General features: G+C 41.3%; 1 protein-coding gene across 2 annotated transcripts in view; it reads right to left on the reverse strand.

Moving 5' to 3' along the window:
- The window catches only part of slc17a5 (solute carrier family 17 member 5), a 55,676-nt gene that overhangs the window by 17,681 nt on the left and 16,445 nt on the right, over nucleotides 1-21,550 (reverse strand). For both annotated transcript variants that reach the window (XM_059982098.1, XM_059982099.1), the window contains 4 exons: nucleotides 21,064-21,151; nucleotides 18,979-19,065; nucleotides 17,323-17,441; nucleotides 7,629-7,787 (listed from right to left, as the gene is read on the reverse strand). In XM_059982098.1, the coding sequence (XP_059838081.1) occupies nucleotides 7,629-7,787; nucleotides 17,323-17,441; nucleotides 18,979-19,065; nucleotides 21,064-21,151 (453 nt within the window). The remainder of the gene's footprint in view (nucleotides 1-7,628; nucleotides 7,788-17,322; nucleotides 17,442-18,978; nucleotides 19,066-21,063; nucleotides 21,152-21,550) is intronic.

Consider the following 21,550-nt stretch of genomic DNA (forward strand, 5'->3'; position numbering starts at 1 on the left):
GAGAAAAAGATTAGCTTTAATAAGAAATATCAGAGCTATATGGAAGTACTGAGTTTGTGCACTGCTCTTGTATGCAAACAAAAAGGCATTTCATGTATTCTGAGATTTATGAACCGTATTTTATATCGGTTTCCTTAATTTTTCTTGTGGATGATAGACGGCTGGGGAAAGGGATTGGGGGTTTGTTGCTACTGCCGCTGTTCTTTCCTGTGAGTCAGGGGTCAGGGATTTTTATGTGTTGAGATTGTTGATTGTTATTGTGGTTTTTTTTTTGCTGTGGGGGGTTGACTTTGGGGTCTGTGAATTTAGTTCTGTTTCTTTTTCATGCTGGGTGGGGAGGGGGTTGATATATTTTATTTCATCTTCTGGTTACAAATTAAATTTGGATAAGAGTGAACTCTTCCCTTTAAATGCACAAACTTTACTGAATGACAGGATACCATTTAAAATTGTTACTGATAATTTTATTTATTTAGGTATAAAAATTACCAAGAAATATAAAGATTTATTCAGATTGAATTTTTTACCTATGCTTCATCAAATTCAACAACTTACTACTAGATGGTCTCCCTTATCCTTATCATTGGTTGGTCGGATCAATGCTGTTAAAATGATGATTTTACCGAAATTTTTATATTTATTTCAAGCCTTACCAATTTTTATTCCTAAGTCTTTTTTTGATAGCATTGATTCAAAAATTTCCTCATTTGTGTGGCAAAATAAAAACCCCAGATTAAGTAAAAGACAGTTACAGAAATCTAAAAAAGATGGTGGTTTAGCTTTACCCAATTTTAGATTTTATTATTGGGCGAATAATATTCGGAACTTATTATACTGGAAATTAGATTTAGATTTACCATTGTGCCCACAGTGGGTAAATTTAGAATGTAATGGTACACAAGGATATTCTTTATTTTCTGTTCTTGGCTCTTCTCTCCCTGTTGATTTAGTTAAACTTAATAAACAGATATCTAACCCTATTGTCAAACATACATTATGAATTTGGTTTCAATTTCGTAAATTTTTTAATCTAAAAAACTTCATTCTTGATAGCCCTATCTTACTTAATTTTTTCTTTAAACCCTCTTTAACAGACCAAGCTTTTAGTATATGGAAAAGGAAAGGTATAATATGTTTTCGCGATCTTTTTTCTGAAGGTAGTTTGATGTCTTTTGATCAACTTTCTAACAAATTTAAATTACCTAAATCTAATTTTTTTAGATATTTACAAATTAGAAACTTTTTGTATAAAGTTTTACCATCCTTTCCTAATTCAACTTTGATAGATTTTTCAGATATGATTTTTACTTTAAATCCCTGTCAGAAGAGATTAGTGGCTCTTATTTATAATATGATTATGAAGATACAACCAGAGATATCAGGTAGAATTAATCAGGAATGGAAAAAAGAACTTCAATACAATATTTCAACGGAAAAATGGGAAAAAATTTTACAAATGGTTAATTCTTCTTCTATATGTGCTAAACATGCTTTAATACAATTTAAGGTTGTACATAGAGCTCATATGTCTAAAGATAAGCTTGCTCAGTTTTATTCTCATGTTAATCCTCAATGTGACAGATGTCATTTAGATGTGGCTTCATTGACCCACATGTTTTGGTCATGTCCTACCTTACATAATTACTGGAAGGACATATTTGCCACCATTTCCTCAGTTTGGAATATTGATTTACAACCTCATTCCATTACTGCAATTTTTGGTATACCAAATGAAGATGATAGTCGATTCTCCCCTTCAATTAGACGAATGATTGCCTTTGTAACATTAATGGCCAGGAGATCTATATTACAAAATTGGAAAGAAATAAATCCTCCTATCACATTTCAGTGGCTCTCTCAAACTATTTCTTGTTTAAGCTTAGAAAAAATTAGAAGTACTATTTTTGATTCATCAATTAAATTTGAAGAAACTTGGGGACCGTTCATTCGACCCTTTCATATGAATTAATTTGACTTCTTCCAGACCTTAACTCTTATTATTCTTGTTCTGGTATGGAGTTCCGGAGTTGTTGACACTATCATATACTTATAAAATATTATTATTGCCCATGTTAGTTTAGGTTTATTTTTTATTATTTCCTTAAATATACATTTTTTCTTATATTTTACATTTTTCTTTTGATGATTATTTTTAATCTTTTCATGTATAATCAATATAGATTAGATTGATATTGTATGATCCTTTTTCGCTGACAGTTTAATAAGATATTGTTATCTTGTTACCAACTTAATTTCAAATCTATTGTATTCATAACCTATTTAATATAATATTATGTTATGTTTTTTTTTATAAAACTAATAAAAAGATTGAAAAAGAAAGATATTTTATTTCATCAACACCCATGGTCTTTCTGTATTTAATGTCAATCTGGAGAAGACAAATATCAGAACTGCATTGTAATGCATACTTCGACAATAAAACAAACCTTTTTGAACCTTTAAATTTTCCCAACAGTGGGCTTTACCTTCTGAAAACATCCAAATGAAATCTTGCAACTGAAATTGGGCTGAAAGATGGCAGATGGAGTTTAATGCTGATAAGTATGAGGTGCTACATTTTGGTAGGAATAATCAAAATAGGACATACATAGTAAATGGTAGGGCATTGAAGAATACAGTAGAACAGAGTGATCTAGGAATAATGGTGCATAGTTCCCTGAAGGTGGAATCTCATGTGGATAGGGTGGTGAAGAAAGCTTTTGGTATGCTGGCCTTTATAAATCAGAGCATTGAGTAAAGGAGTTGGGATGTAATGTTAAAATTGTACGAGGCATTGGTAAGGCCAAATTTGGAGTATTGTGTACAGTTCTGGTCACCGAATTATAGGAAAGATGTCAGCAAAATAGAGAGAGTACAGAGAAGATTTACTAGAATGTTACCTGGGTTTAAGCACCTAAGTTACAGAGAAAGGTTGAACAAGTTAGGTCTTTATTCTTTGGAGCGTAGAAGGTTGAGGGGGTACTTGATAGAGGTATTTAAAATTATGAGGGGGATAGATAGAGTTGACGTGGATAGGCTTTTTCCATTGAGAGTAGGGGAGATTCAAACAAGAGGACATGAGTTGAGTTAAGGGGGCAAAAGTTTAGGGGTAACAAGAGGGGGAACTTCTTTACTCAGAGAGTGGTAGCTGTGTGGAACCAGCTTCCAGTAGAAGGGGTAGAGGCAGGTTCGATATTGTCATTTAAAGTAAAATTGGATAGGTATATGGACAGGAAAGGAATGGAGGGTTATGGGCTGAATGCAGATCGGTGGGACTAGCTGAGAGTAAGCGTTCTGCACAGACTAGAAGGGCCGAGATGGCCTGTTTCCATGCTGTAATTGTTATATGGCTTTAAATTATCAAGTAAAATCTCAATGAAATTTCCTCCCAAATGAAACTCTGTAGTATTAACCCCAATTTTTATGTTACACAATATAAATATTAACTTTATTTATCACAAGTACATCGAAAAATATAGTGAAATCAAATAAGTGTGGATTGTACTGGGCAGTTCACAAGAGCCGCCACACCTCCAGCGCCAATAGAGCATACCCACTACTAAAGCTTTTGAATTTGGGAGGAAACTAGTGCACCCAGAGAAAACCATGTGATAACAGGAAAAATATACAAACTCCTTATTGTCAACGATGGAAATTGAACTCCAATCTCAGAGCAGGTGCTGTAAAACACTGCGGTAACTGCTAACCTGAATTTGTATTAATATAGGTCCATTACATTAGCTTAGTCCCCCATGCTTGAAATTGTAATCTGCAAACTATCCACGCCTGGATTTATCTAAGCTGAAAGAAAAGGAAACATTTCACTGGCTCTCTGCAAGTCTATTGTGTGGTCTAAACATGTACAGTGGTCTCAGACACTACAGTAAAGGCGTCCCATCCTCAATGAGACCTGAGATCTGGCAAAGAAGACCACACAGTGAGAAGACATAGGCTATCAGACCATTGAGTCTGCTCCACCATTCAATGTTAGCTGATTTTACCAACTCATTGTCCCGCCTTCCCCCGTAACCCTTAAAGCTTTTACAATCAGGAACCCATCAATCTGTGCCTTAAATACACCAAATGAATCCAGCTCCACTGCCCAAAGAAATTCCACAAATTCATCAACCTCTGACTAAAGACATTCACCCCCACCTAAGATATAAAGGGACATTATTTTGAGAACGTGCCATGAGGTTTAGCCACTTGTATAAATGTTCAGTAATGTTAATTTCTTAAAATGTCCTTAACATACACAGCCATCTAAAATCAATTAAAAATAGTTAACAAAACATACGAAAGATTAAAGTAATATGATTGCTCTGCTCCTCTACACCTCTCCAGTGGATTCAGCTCCAGGTCTGAGCTGGCACAATTCCCTGCCCAACAACTGGATTCTATGTGAAGTCCAGCTGCAGAGTAAACTGACATTTTTTTTGGCTCTGAAAATCTTGTCAGCAAGTCTCAGACTTAGCCATTTCACAAAACCAGACCCAGCGGAGACAGTCAGAATGATATTAACTAAGCAAATGTCTCAAAACAAAAAATCATGAGCAATGTAATTTATTTATGCTATTCACACTGTTGACACATGACTGCACTACTAGATCCAGTTCAAACTGAATCATTGAGTTTGCAGATGACACAACAGTGGTTGGCTTCATCAACAATGAGACGATGTACAGAGTGGCTGGTAGAATGGTGCAAGCACAACAGCTTGAGTCTCAAAGTGAACAAGACAGAAGGGATGATTGTGGACTTTAGGTAAGTACAGACTGACAATTCCTCACACATAAATGGCTTCAATTGTGGAGAGTATTAGAGCACCAAGTTTCTGGGAGTGTATATAACAGAGGATCCCTCAACATCATCTCTTTGGTCAAGAAAGCACAGAAGAACCTTCACTTCCTGAGGAGATTGAGGCGAGCAAAGCTCCCCCAACCCCATTCTAACCAATTTTTACAGGAGCACCATCATGAGGGTCTGAGCAGCTGAATCACTATCTAGTACAGGACGTGCAAGGCATCTGACTACAAGCCCCTACAAAGGATTGCAAAAACTGCTGAGAGGATCATCGGGGTCTCTCTTCCACCCATCAGGGATATTTATCCAGAGTGTTGCATAAGCAGGGCCATTAGAATTAGCAATGATCCCTGCCATCTATCCAACAATTTATTTGACCCCCTACCATCAGGAAAGAGGTACCATAGCATTAGGACTAGATTTGTTAAGATGGGAAGCAATTTCTTCTCCCAGGCCAAAAGACTGCTGAACTCCCTGTTTCCTTCATACATGAAGTAACAGTAGCATTATACTGTTTACTTTTTAACTTGTATCATAAATGCACCTGATTGTGTGTTAGTTTATTTGTGGTAACATTACTTTATTTGTTATGTGTGTTACTTGTACTGTGTTGTGCATCTTGGTCCAGAGGAACATTGCTTCGTTTGGCAGTATATGATTAAATGACAATCGACTGAACTTGAACTTAACTCCAAGAAACAGTTGTATATATGACAAACAGTTAAAAGCACTTTAAGAGGTGGATTTGTAAGAGCGTCTTAAAAGATTAAGATAAAGGCAGAGAAGGTTGGGAAGGTAATTCTAAAGCTAAGGTCCTAAGTAAACAGCTACCAGTGATAGGAATAAATAGGATACAGTTTGGAGGAGGACATAAGATTCAAATACTTACTAGACTGGAGGTAAGGCAGGGCCTTGGAGAAATTGCATTTTTTTGTTGTTAAGTTACTAACAGATCAGGATCTGATGAATAAACAAAACCTAATACTAATTAAGATCTTGGCAGCAAAATTTTGGATGAATATAAATTTATGCAAAGATGGTGGAATTGTAGCGTTAAATCAATTAAACTTTACTTAAACATTCTCTGGTACTGCTCACAGAAATTACACTATTTAACAGCAAGATTTCAGAAAAAATAGGCAGATACTTGACAGGTAAAATTTTGAATAGCTGCTTGCCAAATGATACACTTGGAATGAAAGAAAAAAAATAACAAGCCACATAAATTAAATGCTACAATTTTAAATGCAGAAAGAGAAAGATCTAGTAATTGATATATTTTTGGAATTTGACAAAGACTTAAGTACAGTATATGAGGTCTTGGACGAAGGCATTATATATACCTCATTTGGAGCATCATATGACAATTTTTAGGAAGGCCTTAGAGGGGATTCAGAGAGATTTAGTAGAATATTACCAAGGATCGAGGACTTCAGCTACATGGAGAAATTTCAATCATTCTTCAAAGAACGATACTAACAGGGAGATACATTCAATTTCAAAATGAAGGATTTTGCTAGAGAAGATAGAGAGAAACTGCTTTCTCTGGGAGAACTGCTGATAACCAAAGAAGATAGTAAGGCAACTAGCTAAGGAATCAGAGGCAAGATGGAGGATTCTTTTTAAATGCAGGGAGTACAATCTGAAATGAGCTAAAAAGATGTGGTTAACTCAAAAATTTCCTATTTACTACGAGGATACACATTGCACTGGAGGAAGGGAATAGTTACCTGTGGAATTAATGTATGAGAGCAGCTTATCACTCAGGTGATCTTAAACTATTGTTCTATTTAAAACTGTTGCTCATTTCTACCTTTGAGAAGACAGGCAGGTGTTTTATAACTATTGTTCTACTAAAGCTTGTGATAGTGTATGGAAGTCTACAAATTTAAATTTAAATCACATTACCATAAATGCTTTGCTTGTTGTACAAGTTACTGTTCCCAATAGGCTGATGTCACCGTACAGAGAGTGGACGTGGAGAATGTTTCTAATAGAGGATGAGGTTAGGCCTGGGGGCATAAGTATATCCCTTTAGAACAGAGGTGATGAGGAATTTCTTTAGCCAGAGGATGGTGAATCTGTGCAATTCATTGTAACTGCCAGCTGTGGAGGCCAAGTCATTGGGTATACTTACAGCAGAGGTTGATCAGTAATGGTGTCAAAGGTTACAGGAAAAAGGGTGAAGAATGGAGTTGAGGGGGAAAATAAATCAGCCATGATTGAACAGTGAAGCAGGCACAATGGGTTGAATGGCCAAATTCTGCTTTTAGGTCTTAAGGCTTTATGCTTACTAAAGTACACAAACAAAAGGCATTCTAGGATCGTCTAAACTGAAATTAATGAAGTTGATGAGATACTGATCATGAACACCATTAGCGTGGTCTGCTAATAGTTAAGAGAGCCTGCTAATAGCTAAGAGAATCCCATATCTGATATTGCTCACCATTGTGATTGGCATCTAAACTGTTTTGCCATAGTATTTACTGTGTATAGCAGCAAGTTTTAACAGACATTTATAACAAGGATCCTATCGTAATTTTGGGCTAAACTGGTGTCAGAAATAACTTTAGCCAAGTAGATAAACATGAGAGTTTTCCCTTGTTTTTTTTTTCTGACAGTGATATGAATGAGGATGGATCTCAATTTAAAGTATTGTATGGGACACAACTAATTATCCATCAGAAATAATTTATCAAAGTGTGAATCAGCTTTAAAGGGCAAAAAATCTTGGCTAATTGTCATTATTGTCTCCTCTAAATTTCACATAAAACACAATGCATACAATGACTTTAAAGTGCATAAAACAAACCTTTCACACTTACCTCTTTAATGTTAAATTGTAAAATTTCTTCCATGTAGGTTGGAAGCAGTGTTAACAATGTATAAAAGGTCCAATTGTAGCAAAAGTGAGAAACAATTATAGCCCAAAGTGGCAAAGATTTCCATATAGACTGCCATGGTACATTTTTCTTAAAAGAATGCTATGAAAATAGAAAATGAGAAAAAATAAATTTAAAGGAAAAAAGAACTCAAATATTATTTAATTCCATATGGGGAACTACATATCCAGCAATAGCACATAATTTTAGAACTGGATCTATTATTGGCTGGGGCTGCCTTCCATTAAGCTAATTAAATTGTTATTCAATAAAATTAATTTCTTGTTTTAAGTTCAGCCAATGCTGATAAGTTGCTTAAAATCCTGCATTTGAGTCACATCATCACAATAAAATCAACTTGTCACAGACAAAGAATAACAGAATAAAAATAATACACACAAGATGCTGGAGAAACTCAGCAGGTCAGGCAGCATCTATGGAGAGAAATAAACAGTCAGCATTTCGTGCCAAGATTCATCACCCACCAGTCTTGATGAAGGGTCTCAGCCCAAAATGTTGACTGTTTATTTTTCTCCAAAAATGCTGCTTGATCTGCTGAGTTTCTTCAGCATCATTTGTGTGTTACTCTGAATTTCCAGCATCTGCAGAATCCCTGTTTATAACTAACTTAAAAGCCATCATTTCCCCTTCCCTGTCATGAAAGAAAAAGAAGGCTTGAACTAAGATCTGTAAAAATTGCTACCACTAGGTCAAACTGATACCCTTTAGCTAATTCTCCTTGTCAAACTCATATTAATAGGGAAGAATATAGTTATGTGCAAACAGATTAACTGAAAATATGTTTAAAAATTTTCCCAAGAACACCCTGCCAGTAAAAAGCAGGGCAAAATATCCTGCTCCACTGACATCAGCATATTGATGGAAGGAGTTGTTGACAGTGCCATTAGTAGTCAAAAGAATATGGTAATATGTTGGCTGTCTGTCATATCTGGCAACAACAGCAAAACCTGTACAGAGAGTTTTTAAAGCGGCAAAGCCGTTGCACTGCAATAATTACACTTTCTCTTTACCTCAGAGGTCCTGATCCAGTGTCATCACAAATTGGGGTCTTCCTTGGTTGCAGCGGATAACCATGACTTCTCACTGTTGATCTTTTCTGCCCAGTCCGCCAGAGCTGATTTCACATGCTAGGACAGGCATGTCCCAATTTCATTTTGTTTCGCCCACCTGTCAAAGTGCTGTATGGGGTATGACCACTGTTGCACTCAAAGAGCTATTTGGAGCCACAGGTGAGAGCTGCACAACCATTGGGGACCTAAGGATAGTGAGCTTCCCCAAAATGAACTCATCAACCCCTTTACAAGAGGTGCTACCCCTCAGAGGACACCTCAAACACAATAGCGTACACTGGATGAATTCCTCCATCAATGACTATTAGGAACTAATACACAATTTTATAGAACTGTAGTAGTACTGGTCTGTTCTGTATTTCATTTAAATACCCAAGTTGTGATTCAGTTAAAGAGTAGTTTGTTTTTTTCATACTTTTTAACTACTTCCATGGTTAACTTAGGGCAGCTATTTAATTAGACCAAAATGTACTGGTCCCAATGAGTCTCAATAGTACATTGAAAATCTTTGTTTGCACATTATATATGATAAATTTAATGAGTGGCGCCTTTGTTTTATTTGTTTCTACTAATCACACCACCAAATAAGAGTTATAAAGTGTAATCCTTTAATCGTACATTGTGTACTGTCTGATATTTTAATTTGTGGGCTTGTACAGGGACACATTACACAGCATCTACGCAAACGTGAGTACACAGTTTGGCAGGGCCTACGGCAGTTTCCCCTAGACAAATGTGAGTCGATAAAGCCGAGTGTTACACAAGAAAACCAGTGTGCAGAGAAAGAGAAAGCAAAAAAAAAGCCCACAATTATGTAAACAATAGAAGCAAGCGACAACATTTCAAACCAGATTAAACCCTTAGATCCACTCCCCAGAGCGGCTGGAGTAGGCCCAAGCCTTGGTCTAAATTGCATAGCAGCCAGAGCACTTTGCTGCTGAGAGATCACAGGAGAGCAAGTGAAGTTAGCCCAACCCCCACCTCTGGTTCCGACACTCGGGCTTTCCAGTCTATCTGAACCAACACTTACACTGTCTAAGCACTGGGTAGTGCCTCGCTTTAGGACACAGATCCCAGTGTAGTGATACACATGGGTCACTCAGCCTGAAGCCGTTCTTGATCTCACCAAATTGGCTCAGCCCTTGGAGTGATCCAACCTCTCCCCTGGGTTAGGTAGATGGGCATCGAAACACATACCTTAGGTAAATCTGAATACATTACATCTAGAATTTCCACAAATCAATCTCTCTGAGATATCCTCAAAAAAATCAATCAGACTTGTCCAGCATAACTTACCTTTTATAAAAATCACGTTGACCAATTTTGACATTCAGGTTTTGTAAGTGATTAATTATTTCCTCTTTGATTATTGCCTTCAAAGCCAAATTCCACAAGTGAAACCGGAACAAGTGCCCTTTGATATTAAGAGCACAAAAGAGGAGAAAAGGCTGTGATTTTTGGAGGTCAGCCCCCAAGGCATTGCTGTAGCAATTCTTCAAGGTAAAATCCTTGCTGCATCTTCAGCTGTTTCTACCAATGAGCTTTTTCATTTCACAGAATGTTAATTATTGCAAAGTTTTATATGTAGTCTACAAAGTATAATAGTTCAAGTCCAAATGCAACAGAGATGGATAATATCCAAGGTTTAGTTGACTTGATCGCAGCATTTTAATTTGATTCTCTGATAATCTAATAGAGCAGGGTGGAGGAGCCATCAGCATGCCAACGCCACATGCAGCTGGGGGGGGGGGGGGGGGGGGTCCGGGGATGCTTCAGTCCCTGTGGTGGAGCTGGGGGGGGGGGTCCAGGGATGCTTCAGTCCCTGTGTTATTGCTGGGGGGGGGGGGGGGGTTCCAGGGATGCTTCAGTCCCTGTGGTGGAGCTGGGGGGGGGGGGGGGGTCCAGGGATGCTTCAGTCCCTGTGGTGGAGCTGGGGGGGGGGGGGGTCCAGGGATGCTTCAGTCCCTGTGTTATTGCTGGGGGGAGGGGGTCCAGGGATGCTTCAGTCCCTGTGGTGGAGCTGGGGGGGGGGTGTCCAGGGATGCTTCAGTCCCTGTGGTGGAGCTGGGGGGGGGGGGGTCCAGGGATGCTTCAGTCCCTGTGTTATTGCTGGGGGGGGTCCAGGGATGCTTCAGTCCCTGTGTTATTGCTGGGGGGGGGGTCCAGGGATGGCTTCAGTCCCTGTGGTGCCGGGCTCATCAGTCTCAGCTGGCAGCTAGTCAAGAAGAAGGACAACTCTGATTCTAAACCCAGGCAGATGGAGCTCGTTAGCCTTGGCAGGCAGTTCCCTGAGAAGGGAAACTCCTATTCCCAAGTGGCAACATTTAACGCTGCTGTGGACCAGGCTGCCCAAATATCGTCTGCCACCACTTCCACCCGACACAGACCCCAGTGCACTAGCTGCGTGGGCACACCACAAAGGTGGCCACTTAGGGGCCGATGGCACGCGATGCTGGGCTGAACAATTCGGTATCGCCTTGACACCCGATCAATGTAAAACCTCTGTAGATAACTGCCCCATCTGCCAGCAAGTCAGGCCACGGGACTGGCCGATAGGGCCACCGGGCCACATTCGTCGCGGCACGGGGGCAGGTCAGGTATGTCAAATCGACTATATTGGACCGCTCCCGCAACGGAATAAGAAGCAGTATGTCCTCACGATGGTGGACACATACTCGGGGGTCCTAGTGGTGGTGCCCTGTGAGAGGGCCGACCAGAACGGCACCATCAGAGGATTACAGCACCTCTCCTCTATCTATGGGGTCCCATGGGAGGTACAATCCGATCAGGGCTCACATTTTGCTGGGACCAAAGCCCAGACCTGGGCGGCTGAGGCGGGGATCTCGTGGCTATTCCATATACCCCACCACCCCCAGGCATCAGGCTTAATTGAAAGAATGAACGGCCTGCTCAAAGACAAAATCCGCACTCGGACACCCTCTCGCACACTGCAGGGGTGGCTAAGTGTCCTTCAGCAGGCCGTTAACCAGTTAAACACACGGCCCACTAGCCAAGGGGGATCCCCACTGGCCCGCCACCCGGCACAGTCCCCATCTTCCGACTGGGAATCCACCGAACCCCCCGAGACCGAGGACTCGGGCAGAGTTTGGATCCGACAGCTGCACAGCCTCCCCAGAAAGGGAGAAATTGTCCCGCGCGGTCCAGGGGACACCCGCTGGGTTGCCATTCCGGGCAAATCTGATTTGTCCTGTATACATACCCGGCATTTAACCAGCCGGGAATGAGTTTCCTCCTACACCTACCCCCACCCCTCCACCCCCATCTCCCTCTACAGGACAATGGTGCGACTCCGGTCGTCCCTCCTGGTCGCTGCGATGCTCGGCTCTGTGACAGCTGCCAACACCTTCCTCAGGGTCGCTTACGAGTTTGCTAGCAACACCAACAGATCGGACTGCTGGATCTGCTTGCGGGCCCCAGCACACGCCGATGATGAGCTACCACTCACGCCGATCCTGGTGGATGTCATGGAGATGAACTGTTTACACAGACTGTTTGCTCCTGCTGGTTTTGGTATATCTGTTTGGGGGGTCCTGCTGGCAGTCCCCCACCACTCTCCTCCCCACTACACAATGTCTCTTCCCTTGACCCCCGATGGGGTGGGTGCTTCAGGAACTGGTATTTCCCTCCCTACAACTTGACCTCCACCCAAGTCCCCACCCTCAGAGTTATTCCACAGCCACTGAGTATACCTAACGAATGCTGGTGCAGACTCCGCAATGCGCACACTTCTAACTTTTCCGTTGATCGCAGCAACTGTCAGCGAAACTGGTACCCGGGTGCCCCAGTGACCACTGCCGACGATGCCACTAAGCTGGGAGCTCCCTGGACCCTAAACGGGACCCAACCACGCCTACCCGTGGTTCCCCACGAGCTGGTACAGCTGCTGCTTTCCAGCATACGTGGTGCCCTTCATCCACCCCCTGAATGACCTTGGGGAGCATCCGGCGTACAGCGGCCACCGGGACAAGAGGGCCATTACAGAGGCAGAGAGGTTCTGGATGATAGCCTTACCCAGTTATGGTACGGCCTGGCTGTCCCGGGAGGTGATCCAGATGACCAGTGTGCTCGAGACTCTGGCCAACGAGACGGCAGTGGCACTGCAACACACGGAGGATGCCCTCACCCGAACGGCGGCAGAACTGACAGCTGTCAGGATGGTCGCCCTGCAGAACCGAATGGCACTGGACTACCTGCTCGCTGCTGATGGTGGAACGTGTGCAGTAAGGAATGCTGTACCTTTATCCCTGATGAGTCCAGCAACATCACTCACTTGGCCGCTCACATTCGGGACTCGGTGGCTAAAATTCAAAAATCAAGGGACCAGCTCCTCCAGCACAACAACTCATGGGGCAATTGGTGGCCGTTTGGGTCCCTAGGGTGGGCAACTGTCATTCACTGGTCCATCGCACTCATTCTTGACATCATAGCCATTTCTACACTATGTTGCGCATGCCAGCTGATTAAGAGTGTTTCTGCATTTACTTAGCTGCTCAAAATTGGTTATTTCTGGTATATGCGATTTTGTTTCACCCTCTTATGTGTGTTGGCTCAAAATCTGAGGGGTGGAGTGTATCCAGAGATACCGGCCACGTGACAGATGCACTGCCACCTGGCTGGTCGGAGGACACACCACATGCCAATCAATATTTGGTCCCTCCCAACTAACCAATGCACACCTAAATTATTGGTCACCTTAATTGGATTATCTCGCCCAGCCCCATTCTATTGTTATGCCTGTGCCCAACTCTGAGGGGCCAAAGGGTCCAAAGTAGCCCCCTCCTTTTTGAGAATCGCAAGATCGCTATTAGTTCAGGTCAGGAGACCCAGGAAATGAGAGAGAGACATTTGGAATATCCTGGCCCTTAGCGATACAAAGCCACGGAAAAGGTCATTGTCTCTTGGAGACGGAATTGTGTATTGAGTACTGTACTTCATGGAAGCCCTCAGGGAATGATCAGAGGGGGTTGGTTGAGGGATTGCATCATCCCGACCTGATTGACATCTGAGACCCTGTGAGTCAGGATAAAAGAGGGTCTGGGGAACAGCCCCTTTAGACGCACCAGAAGAAACGTTAGAAATCCTGTAACAGCGTAATAGCGACAGCTGGTGGAAAGTCCACGTGTGTCCTTTTCCATTTGCCTCGGAATTGGTGGGCCTTACCACGGAAGAACGGCTTTAGCTAAAACAAAGGAGAAATCAGCCCCAACGACTCTCGAAGGATTGACATCATAAAAGGAATGGGCAAGTTTTAAACTCTCTCTCTTGACTTCAACCAAAGGCTGCAGCCTGCATGAACTTGAGTGACTTTTATATTTCCATCGGACAATACATTATCCCCCAGACAACGACAGAGCTATTTCTTATTGATTATTATTATACCCGCGCTTTTAGATTTAGTATCGACAACGTATGTTATCTGTATGTTTGCATTGATATTATTTTTGTGTATTTTTATCAATAAATACTGTTAAAAATAGTACCATCAGACTTCAACGGACCTCTCTATCTTTGCTGGTAAGTGATCCAGTTACAGGGTACATAACACTATAAAAGGTGAGACTTGTCCCTGGCTCGGCCTCTCTTACGAACCACCTCACTGGAGGTAAGTACATTGATTTATGCTTGGGAAGGTCTATCGTTTGTCCTGGTAAGGGAGCCGCAGCTATCCAAGGTCAAGGGGGATAACTATTGTAGTGCTTTTCCCTTGTTCTTTGTTTGTGTAACTGTACCCTGTCCCCACACCCCTTCCTGTGTATTGTAGTTGCTTGTGTTGACCCAACTTCCCCTTTAATAATAAATTCCTTATTATTAAAACTGTGTGTGTCCAGACCTCTACTGTTGAGACTCAAAGAACCAGTTATTTCCATCACAACACTCCTATTGAGGTGTGATGGACAGCCTTGACGTGTGAAGACTCAGGGTCCATGTACAAGCCTTGAGCAGCCATCAACCTTGCTATGAGATAATGGCCCACCTCCTTGTGGGTCAGTCTTGGGAGAGATGAAAGCTAAGGAAGTAAACCCGGACAGCAAGTCCAGAGTGAAGTCCATAACATGGGTGAATGGTATACTATGCCTCCTCCTGGCAATTCCTGCAGCCATGCTGGTATCAAATTGTACAGGTTCTACCTTTCCTTTAGATTGTATCAGCAAGGCCAACAGGGAAATCTTGTCATCTAGACAGCGCAAGGTCTCCATACCACCTGCCCAGGCCTTTAGCACCCTGGAGAGGTCACTCCAGTGATGTCCGAAGACTTCAGCACAACACGGGAAGAGGTAGTTACTGGTTCTAAACTCACATCCCTTGGCATAGGAATGAGCACCAAAGGTCACTTATGACGGTGGGAGAGACAACTGCATCTCTTTGGATAGCTACTGTCCGCATTAAGCTGGGCAACCCCAAACCATTAAGACACTGTTCCGCCATGACCTGCCTACTTCACTGGATGTGTGGAGTTTAGAGACCAACTTCAACAGGTAGGCTGAAACCCAACACCAGACAAGCCTGGAGGAACCAAGAAGACTCAAGCTCTTCGTATCACAAGCTGGAATGTCAGGACCATATGTCCTGGGCTCATGAATGACATCAAACAGGTTGATCAAACACACAAATCTGCCATCATAGACAGAGATCTATGCAGACTTAATACTGACATTACCTGCCTTCAGGAGACTTGTCAGGCAGACAGCAGCTCTATCAGAATCGAACTACACCTTCTTCTGGCAACGGAAGTCCCAGGATGAGCCAGGACTATGTGATGTCGGCTTTGGACTGAGGAAAACACTTGCAGCAGCTATTGAGTCGCCTTTGGGGGGACAGGCAGAAACCTCACTCTCTACCTGTCAGCATCATCTGGCCTGGTCAACTTCATTAGCATCTATGCCCCCAACTCTTGGTGTCAGAACCAAAGATAAAGATCTCTTCTATGGGGCACTGGATGAAGCATTGTCCACGATATCTAGCGCTAAAGAGTTGTAACTTTTGGGAGACTTCAATGTTAGAGTAGGAACCAACAGCAAGACCTGGCCCAATTGTTTAGACCCATGTGAAGTGAGAAAGATGAATGAAAATGGGTAGAGGCTAATAGAACTGTGCTGTTACTATGGACGGTGTGTGACCAACACATACTTCCAGTGCAAGGAGCTTCAGAAGGTCTCATGGAGACGACCATGATATCGCCACCGGAATCAGAAGGACCTTGTCATCTTCAGGCATGCAAATTTCAGAAGTGTCCTTATCGCCTCCAGCTATCACAGCGCAAATTGTGACACTGACCACTCCCTAGTAGACAACAAAGTGAGGATCGCACCAAAGAAGCTGCACTACTCTAAGAGGAAGGGTCGACCATGCATCAACATTTTCTAAGCATTCAGTGCCAAGTAAATGAAGAAGTTCATTTAAAAACACAAACATGAGGAAATCTGCAGATGCAGGAAATTCAAGCAACACATACAAAATGCTGGTGGAAGGCAGCAGGGCAGGCAGCATCTATGACAAAGGGTCTCGGCCCAAACGTTGACAGCGCTTCTTCCTATAGATGCTGCCTGGCCTGCTGTTTTCCACCAACATTTTGTGTGTGTTGCAGACCACACACATTGACCACTTTGAAGATGCTGTGGCAGTCTCCACCTACAAATGACAACTCAATCAACAGAAAGTGGTACTTTCATCTACAACTCAGCCATCTCTGCATTTCGTAAGAGAGAACGTACACGAGCAGTGTGGTATGATGGAAGCGGGGAAGAAATTGAACTAGTGACTGAAGCCAAAAGAAGAGCCCTCCTTCCCTACAAGAATGATCCCAACACCAGCACCCGAGATAATCTTAAGAATGTAAAAAACAAGGCTGAGAAAATTGAGCACTGCTGCATCAACACTACCAGCTGAATTTGTGCAGTAATATGCAGACTGTTGCAGACACAGGGAGGGGATGTACTAGGCATGTATGAAGGCATCAAGAAGGCCAGAGGTCCCTCTGTCAACAAGACTGCCCCTCTGAAATCGAACACCAGAGAGGTCATATCTGATCAAGGCAAGCTATGTAGAGTTGTACTCAGTCCAGAATGTAGTCACAAGCACTCGAGGCTATCCCAGATCTACCAGTCATGGAGGAGCTAGATGCACTGCCAACACCAGAAGAACTCAGCAAATCCAAAAAACTAAAGTGTTCACAGGGAGTACCGGTAGTGGCAGGTAGTCAACCCGGATCTTAGAGCTGGAGCTGTAATAGCTTTAAGTTACCCACAAAGCTACCAATCATCAAATGAAGGAATGAAATAACTTATTCCTTTCCACCTTCACAAAATTATGGACAGAATGGTCTTCCTATATTAAAGACAAAAGTGTCATGTTGCTGTTGTACAGTAGTTACACAGAACCCTCAAACAATTTGAAATCATTTGAAATGCTGCAACATTACAGATAGCAAATTTAGTGCAAGTACAGTTGACATCTCTTTTTGATGTGACAGTGAAGTTAAAGTTCTCAACATTGTCAGCTTTTCTGTGTGGCAGCACACATCCTACCTGGCCACAAAGAGAAGATATTATATAGTCTTGCTCAGCATTAGATATTGTTCTGTGGGTTTCTGGTGTGTCACTTGCCAGCCAGAACCATAGCAGACACCAAAAGACTCCCAGTGCACCTGATAAAAATAAATTATTTCATTGTGAAAATGTAGGCAATCTGTAAATCAAAAGCACTATATATAATCTACACCATCAGTACCAATTTAAAGATTTTTCCAACAAATATGCATTTTTAGTAGACGTTTCCCTTTAGAAATTAAAATTTTGATATGACATGCTGCATCACCATTAATGGCTACAAGTGATAGGAAAGCAAAATAATTGCCATGCTTGAAATCTAAATAAATAAAAGAACCACAATAATAATAATTGCAATAACTAATAGCTGTAGTAACTAATACCTACAGAGACCATTGTACCACAAATAATCAAGTTTAAACCGAGAGCATCAGGCATTGAATGATTTTATTTAACAAATCACTTAAAACATTAAGTAATTCAATCACTAAAGAACATAAAATACTCAGCTCATACTACATTCAAAAAGAATCCTGCTAAAATAAAGATGCCGTTAAGCTGGAAAGAGTGCAAAAAAGATTTATAAGGATGTTGCCAGGACTCAAAGGATTGAGTTATAGAGAGATTGAGCGGGCCACAATTTGGGGTGTAGGAGAATTGCGGGTGATCTTAAATAGATGTATAAAATCCTGAGGGGCATAGATTGGGTGAATGCACATAGGTATTTTTTCCAGGGCTGGGAATAATTAAGAGGGCATAGGTTTAAGGTGAGAAGAGACAGATTTAATAGGAACCCAAGGGGCAGCTCTTTCATCCAGAGGGTAACCTATATATGGAACGAACTACCAGAAGATGTGGTTCAGGCATTAACAAATTAAATAAAAATACTTGGGTAGGAAGAGTTTAAAGGGATATAGGCCAAACCCAGGTAAACAGAACTAGCTTAGATGGGTATCTTGGTTGGTATGGGCAGTTGGGCCAAAGGATCTGTTTCCAAGCTTCAAAACTTAATGATTCGGGACATTTCCATTCAATTATTCCTCAATAGAAAGAACGGGTCATGATGTTATTTACATTAGCTGAAAATAATATATTTGGCAAATATATTCAAAAGCAAAATAGCCATATAATTAGTGAAGTGTTATCCAATCAAAGCTATAATGCATAAACAAGTACTTTAATTTCCATTTGGAATGTAATTTGTTAGAGCTCAATACAGAAATCCTTAGATAGATAAAACCACACCAATCAATTGGGACTCCTCAAATTGACTGCTTTCAGCAGAGGCAGCCAAATAATGCAAATGTCAAAGGGCAAGGAAGGACGTACCAGGATTCCAGCTTACAGATGATATCAAACCTGTCTTGACAGTACAGAATGAAATCATTCATGTGATTTCTGAAAATGGCACAAATTCCCATATACTGTGACTACACATGATTTTCTTTCCTCTTGGATAGATGTACTTTACCAGAGACACAGGAATGGTTCTTCCTGCTTTACTGATTCACATCACCACCTACTCAAATATTATCTTGGTAACTATTTAGGTAGGTAGGAAGGAAGAAAACAACATTTCAATAAGTAGGATTAAATTACAATGCAAAGCCTTATAATTACACCATGAAATCTTACCAAAGATGTAGAAAACATATGACCAATCCATGTAATAGCAAATTATTCCAGATAATGGAAGTGAAACAACAGTTCCAAATTGGGCACCTAGAAAATTATGTAATATTTAGAACCTAGTACATGACTCAAATTTAGGGTATTAAATATATGTATGCATTTATATTGACGGATCATTGGCTAAATGGAGAAAACTAGTATGTTTATACAATACAAATCGATATCAATTCCATATAATACAATATGGACACATTTACAATCAGACAAGATATTAATAAAAACATATTATAAAAAGCTAAATGATGTATGGGCATTTAAAAGCCTGGCTGCAAAAGGAGTGCTAGGCATTGGGATAGCAACAAGGCAATAGAAGCTCCAAAGACCTCATCCTTGGAAGAGGAAGGATACCAAGAAGATGGGCTATGTATGGAGAAAACTTGAAAGACAGGCCTAGGATAGAGGACTCTGGTGAGATTCTGTCTGTGGCCTACGACCCAGTAGGGGTGACGGGCTTGAGTTAAAAAAAAACACAAGCCTGACATACACGAGGAAATCTGCAGGTGCTGGAAATTAAAACAACACACACAAAATGCTGGTGTTAACACAGCAGGCCAGGCAGCATCTATAGGGAGAAGCACTGTCGACGTTTCAGGCTGAGACCCTTCGTCAGGACTAACTGAAAGGAGAGATATTAAGAGATTTGAAAGTAGTGGAGGGAGGGGGAAATGCAAAATGATAGGAGAAGACCAGAGGGGGTGGGATGAAGCTAAGAGCTGGAAAGGTGATTGACAAAAGTGATACAGAGCTGGAGAATGGAAAGGATCATGGGATGGGAGGCCTCGGGAGAAAGGGAGGGGGAGGAAGCACCAGAGGGAGATGGAGAACAGGCAGAGTGATGGGCAAAGAGAGAGAAAAAAAACAACTAAATATGTCAGGGATGGGGTAAGAAGGGGAGGAGGGGCATTAACAGAAATTAGAGAAGCCTGAAATATAGTTAAATTTTAATTTTAAAATATACAAAAGATAATAGGAGGGACTTGAAAAGTCCAGTCAATACTCCCTTACATTAAAAGATAGGTGAAGCTAAACTTAACTGGAACATCTGAGACAGTCACAATTAAAAATTGCCCTGGCATTAGAAACTACTTTAAAATTCAAGCTATATATTACGGAATAAGGTACAACTTTCATAAAAATATATCTGACACCCAGGAAGACAAACATGCATTATTGTGCAATTATAACCAATGACATAATTAATAAAATGTTAAATTTGCTCCATTAGTATTGCATAAAAATGCTGGAGTAACTCAACAGGTTAGGCAGTATCTGTCAGAAGGATTAAATAGTCAGCATTTTGGGCCAACACTCTTTATCAGAACTGGGGAGGAAGAGAGAAGAAGCCAGAATAAGAAGAAAGGGGGAGGGGAAATGTACAAGCTGGTAGGTGATAGGCGAGACCAGGTGAGGGGGAAGGTGGATGGATGAATCATCCAAGATCCAAAGTGTAGCATGGAATCCATGCTCCTGTTGGTGCTGCCCTCCAGTGTTCAATCAGTGGAATAACAGGCTGGATTGCTGGGAACCATCAATCTGCAGGATTTGTCATTCAGGGTCTCCAACTAAAAAACTGCATTTTCTTACGTGATGATGCTTGTTTTTTTTTATTTCTCGCTATTTTGAAGGTGTGTGTATCTTTTTTGCACCTTGGTCCCAGAGAACACTGCCTCGTTCAGCTGTATCCATGGGTGGTTTAAAGGACAATTCAACCTGATCTGAGTTGATGGCACCGATCTGCCATCTTGGGTGTGTTGGTTATTAATGCAAACAATTCATTTCACTCCATTTCTCAATGTACTTGTGATATACAAACTTGATTCTTGAATCTTGATTTTTGGAGAGGGGGTGTAGTAAAGTAAGAAGCTGGGAGGTGATAGGTGGAAGAGGTGAAAGGCTGAGGAAGGAATCTGACAGAAGACCACCATAGGAGGAAGAGAAAGAGGAGAGGCTCCAGAGGGAGGTAATGGGTAGGTGAGGAGATGGACACCATATAAGTTTCAGTGCAAGCTTTAAACAGAATGAAGTTACCTGCATACGATAAACTGAGAAGCGTGCTCCTTTCTAAAGGCGGTGCCCATTCAGCCCACATTGCATGCATAGCAGGGAAGGTTACACCCTATTAGAAGTAATAAAATAAAGTTCAACCTCATAAATGAATAACCATAGGCTGCAATATTGGGGAAATATATAGAACGTCTAAAGGATCTGCCATCGGCTCAACTATCATACCACAAATTCCATCCACCTCCCTAATTTTTTTTTCTAAATTTAATCTGAATGTGGTAATTTCAGCATTTACTTGAGTGACTCAGATACCCAGATCTCCAGACACCTTCCATCACCATATGTAATATACACTTCAAACTAAACAATACTGTTCCTACCTCTTTCCACCTCAGATCATGCAGTGAAATTATTAGTTTTTTTAAATAAATTTGAATATTAAGCTGTTCTAATATTCTCCTTGTTCTTCTCAACCATTTATGTTGTTTTGAAATAATGGCCACTATGCATT

The sequence above is a fragment of the Hypanus sabinus genome, chromosome 10 (genome assembly GCF_030144855.1).
Source record: "Hypanus sabinus isolate sHypSab1 chromosome 10, sHypSab1.hap1, whole genome shotgun sequence".
NCBI classification, from domain to species: domain Eukaryota; kingdom Metazoa; phylum Chordata; class Chondrichthyes; order Myliobatiformes; family Dasyatidae; genus Hypanus; species Hypanus sabinus.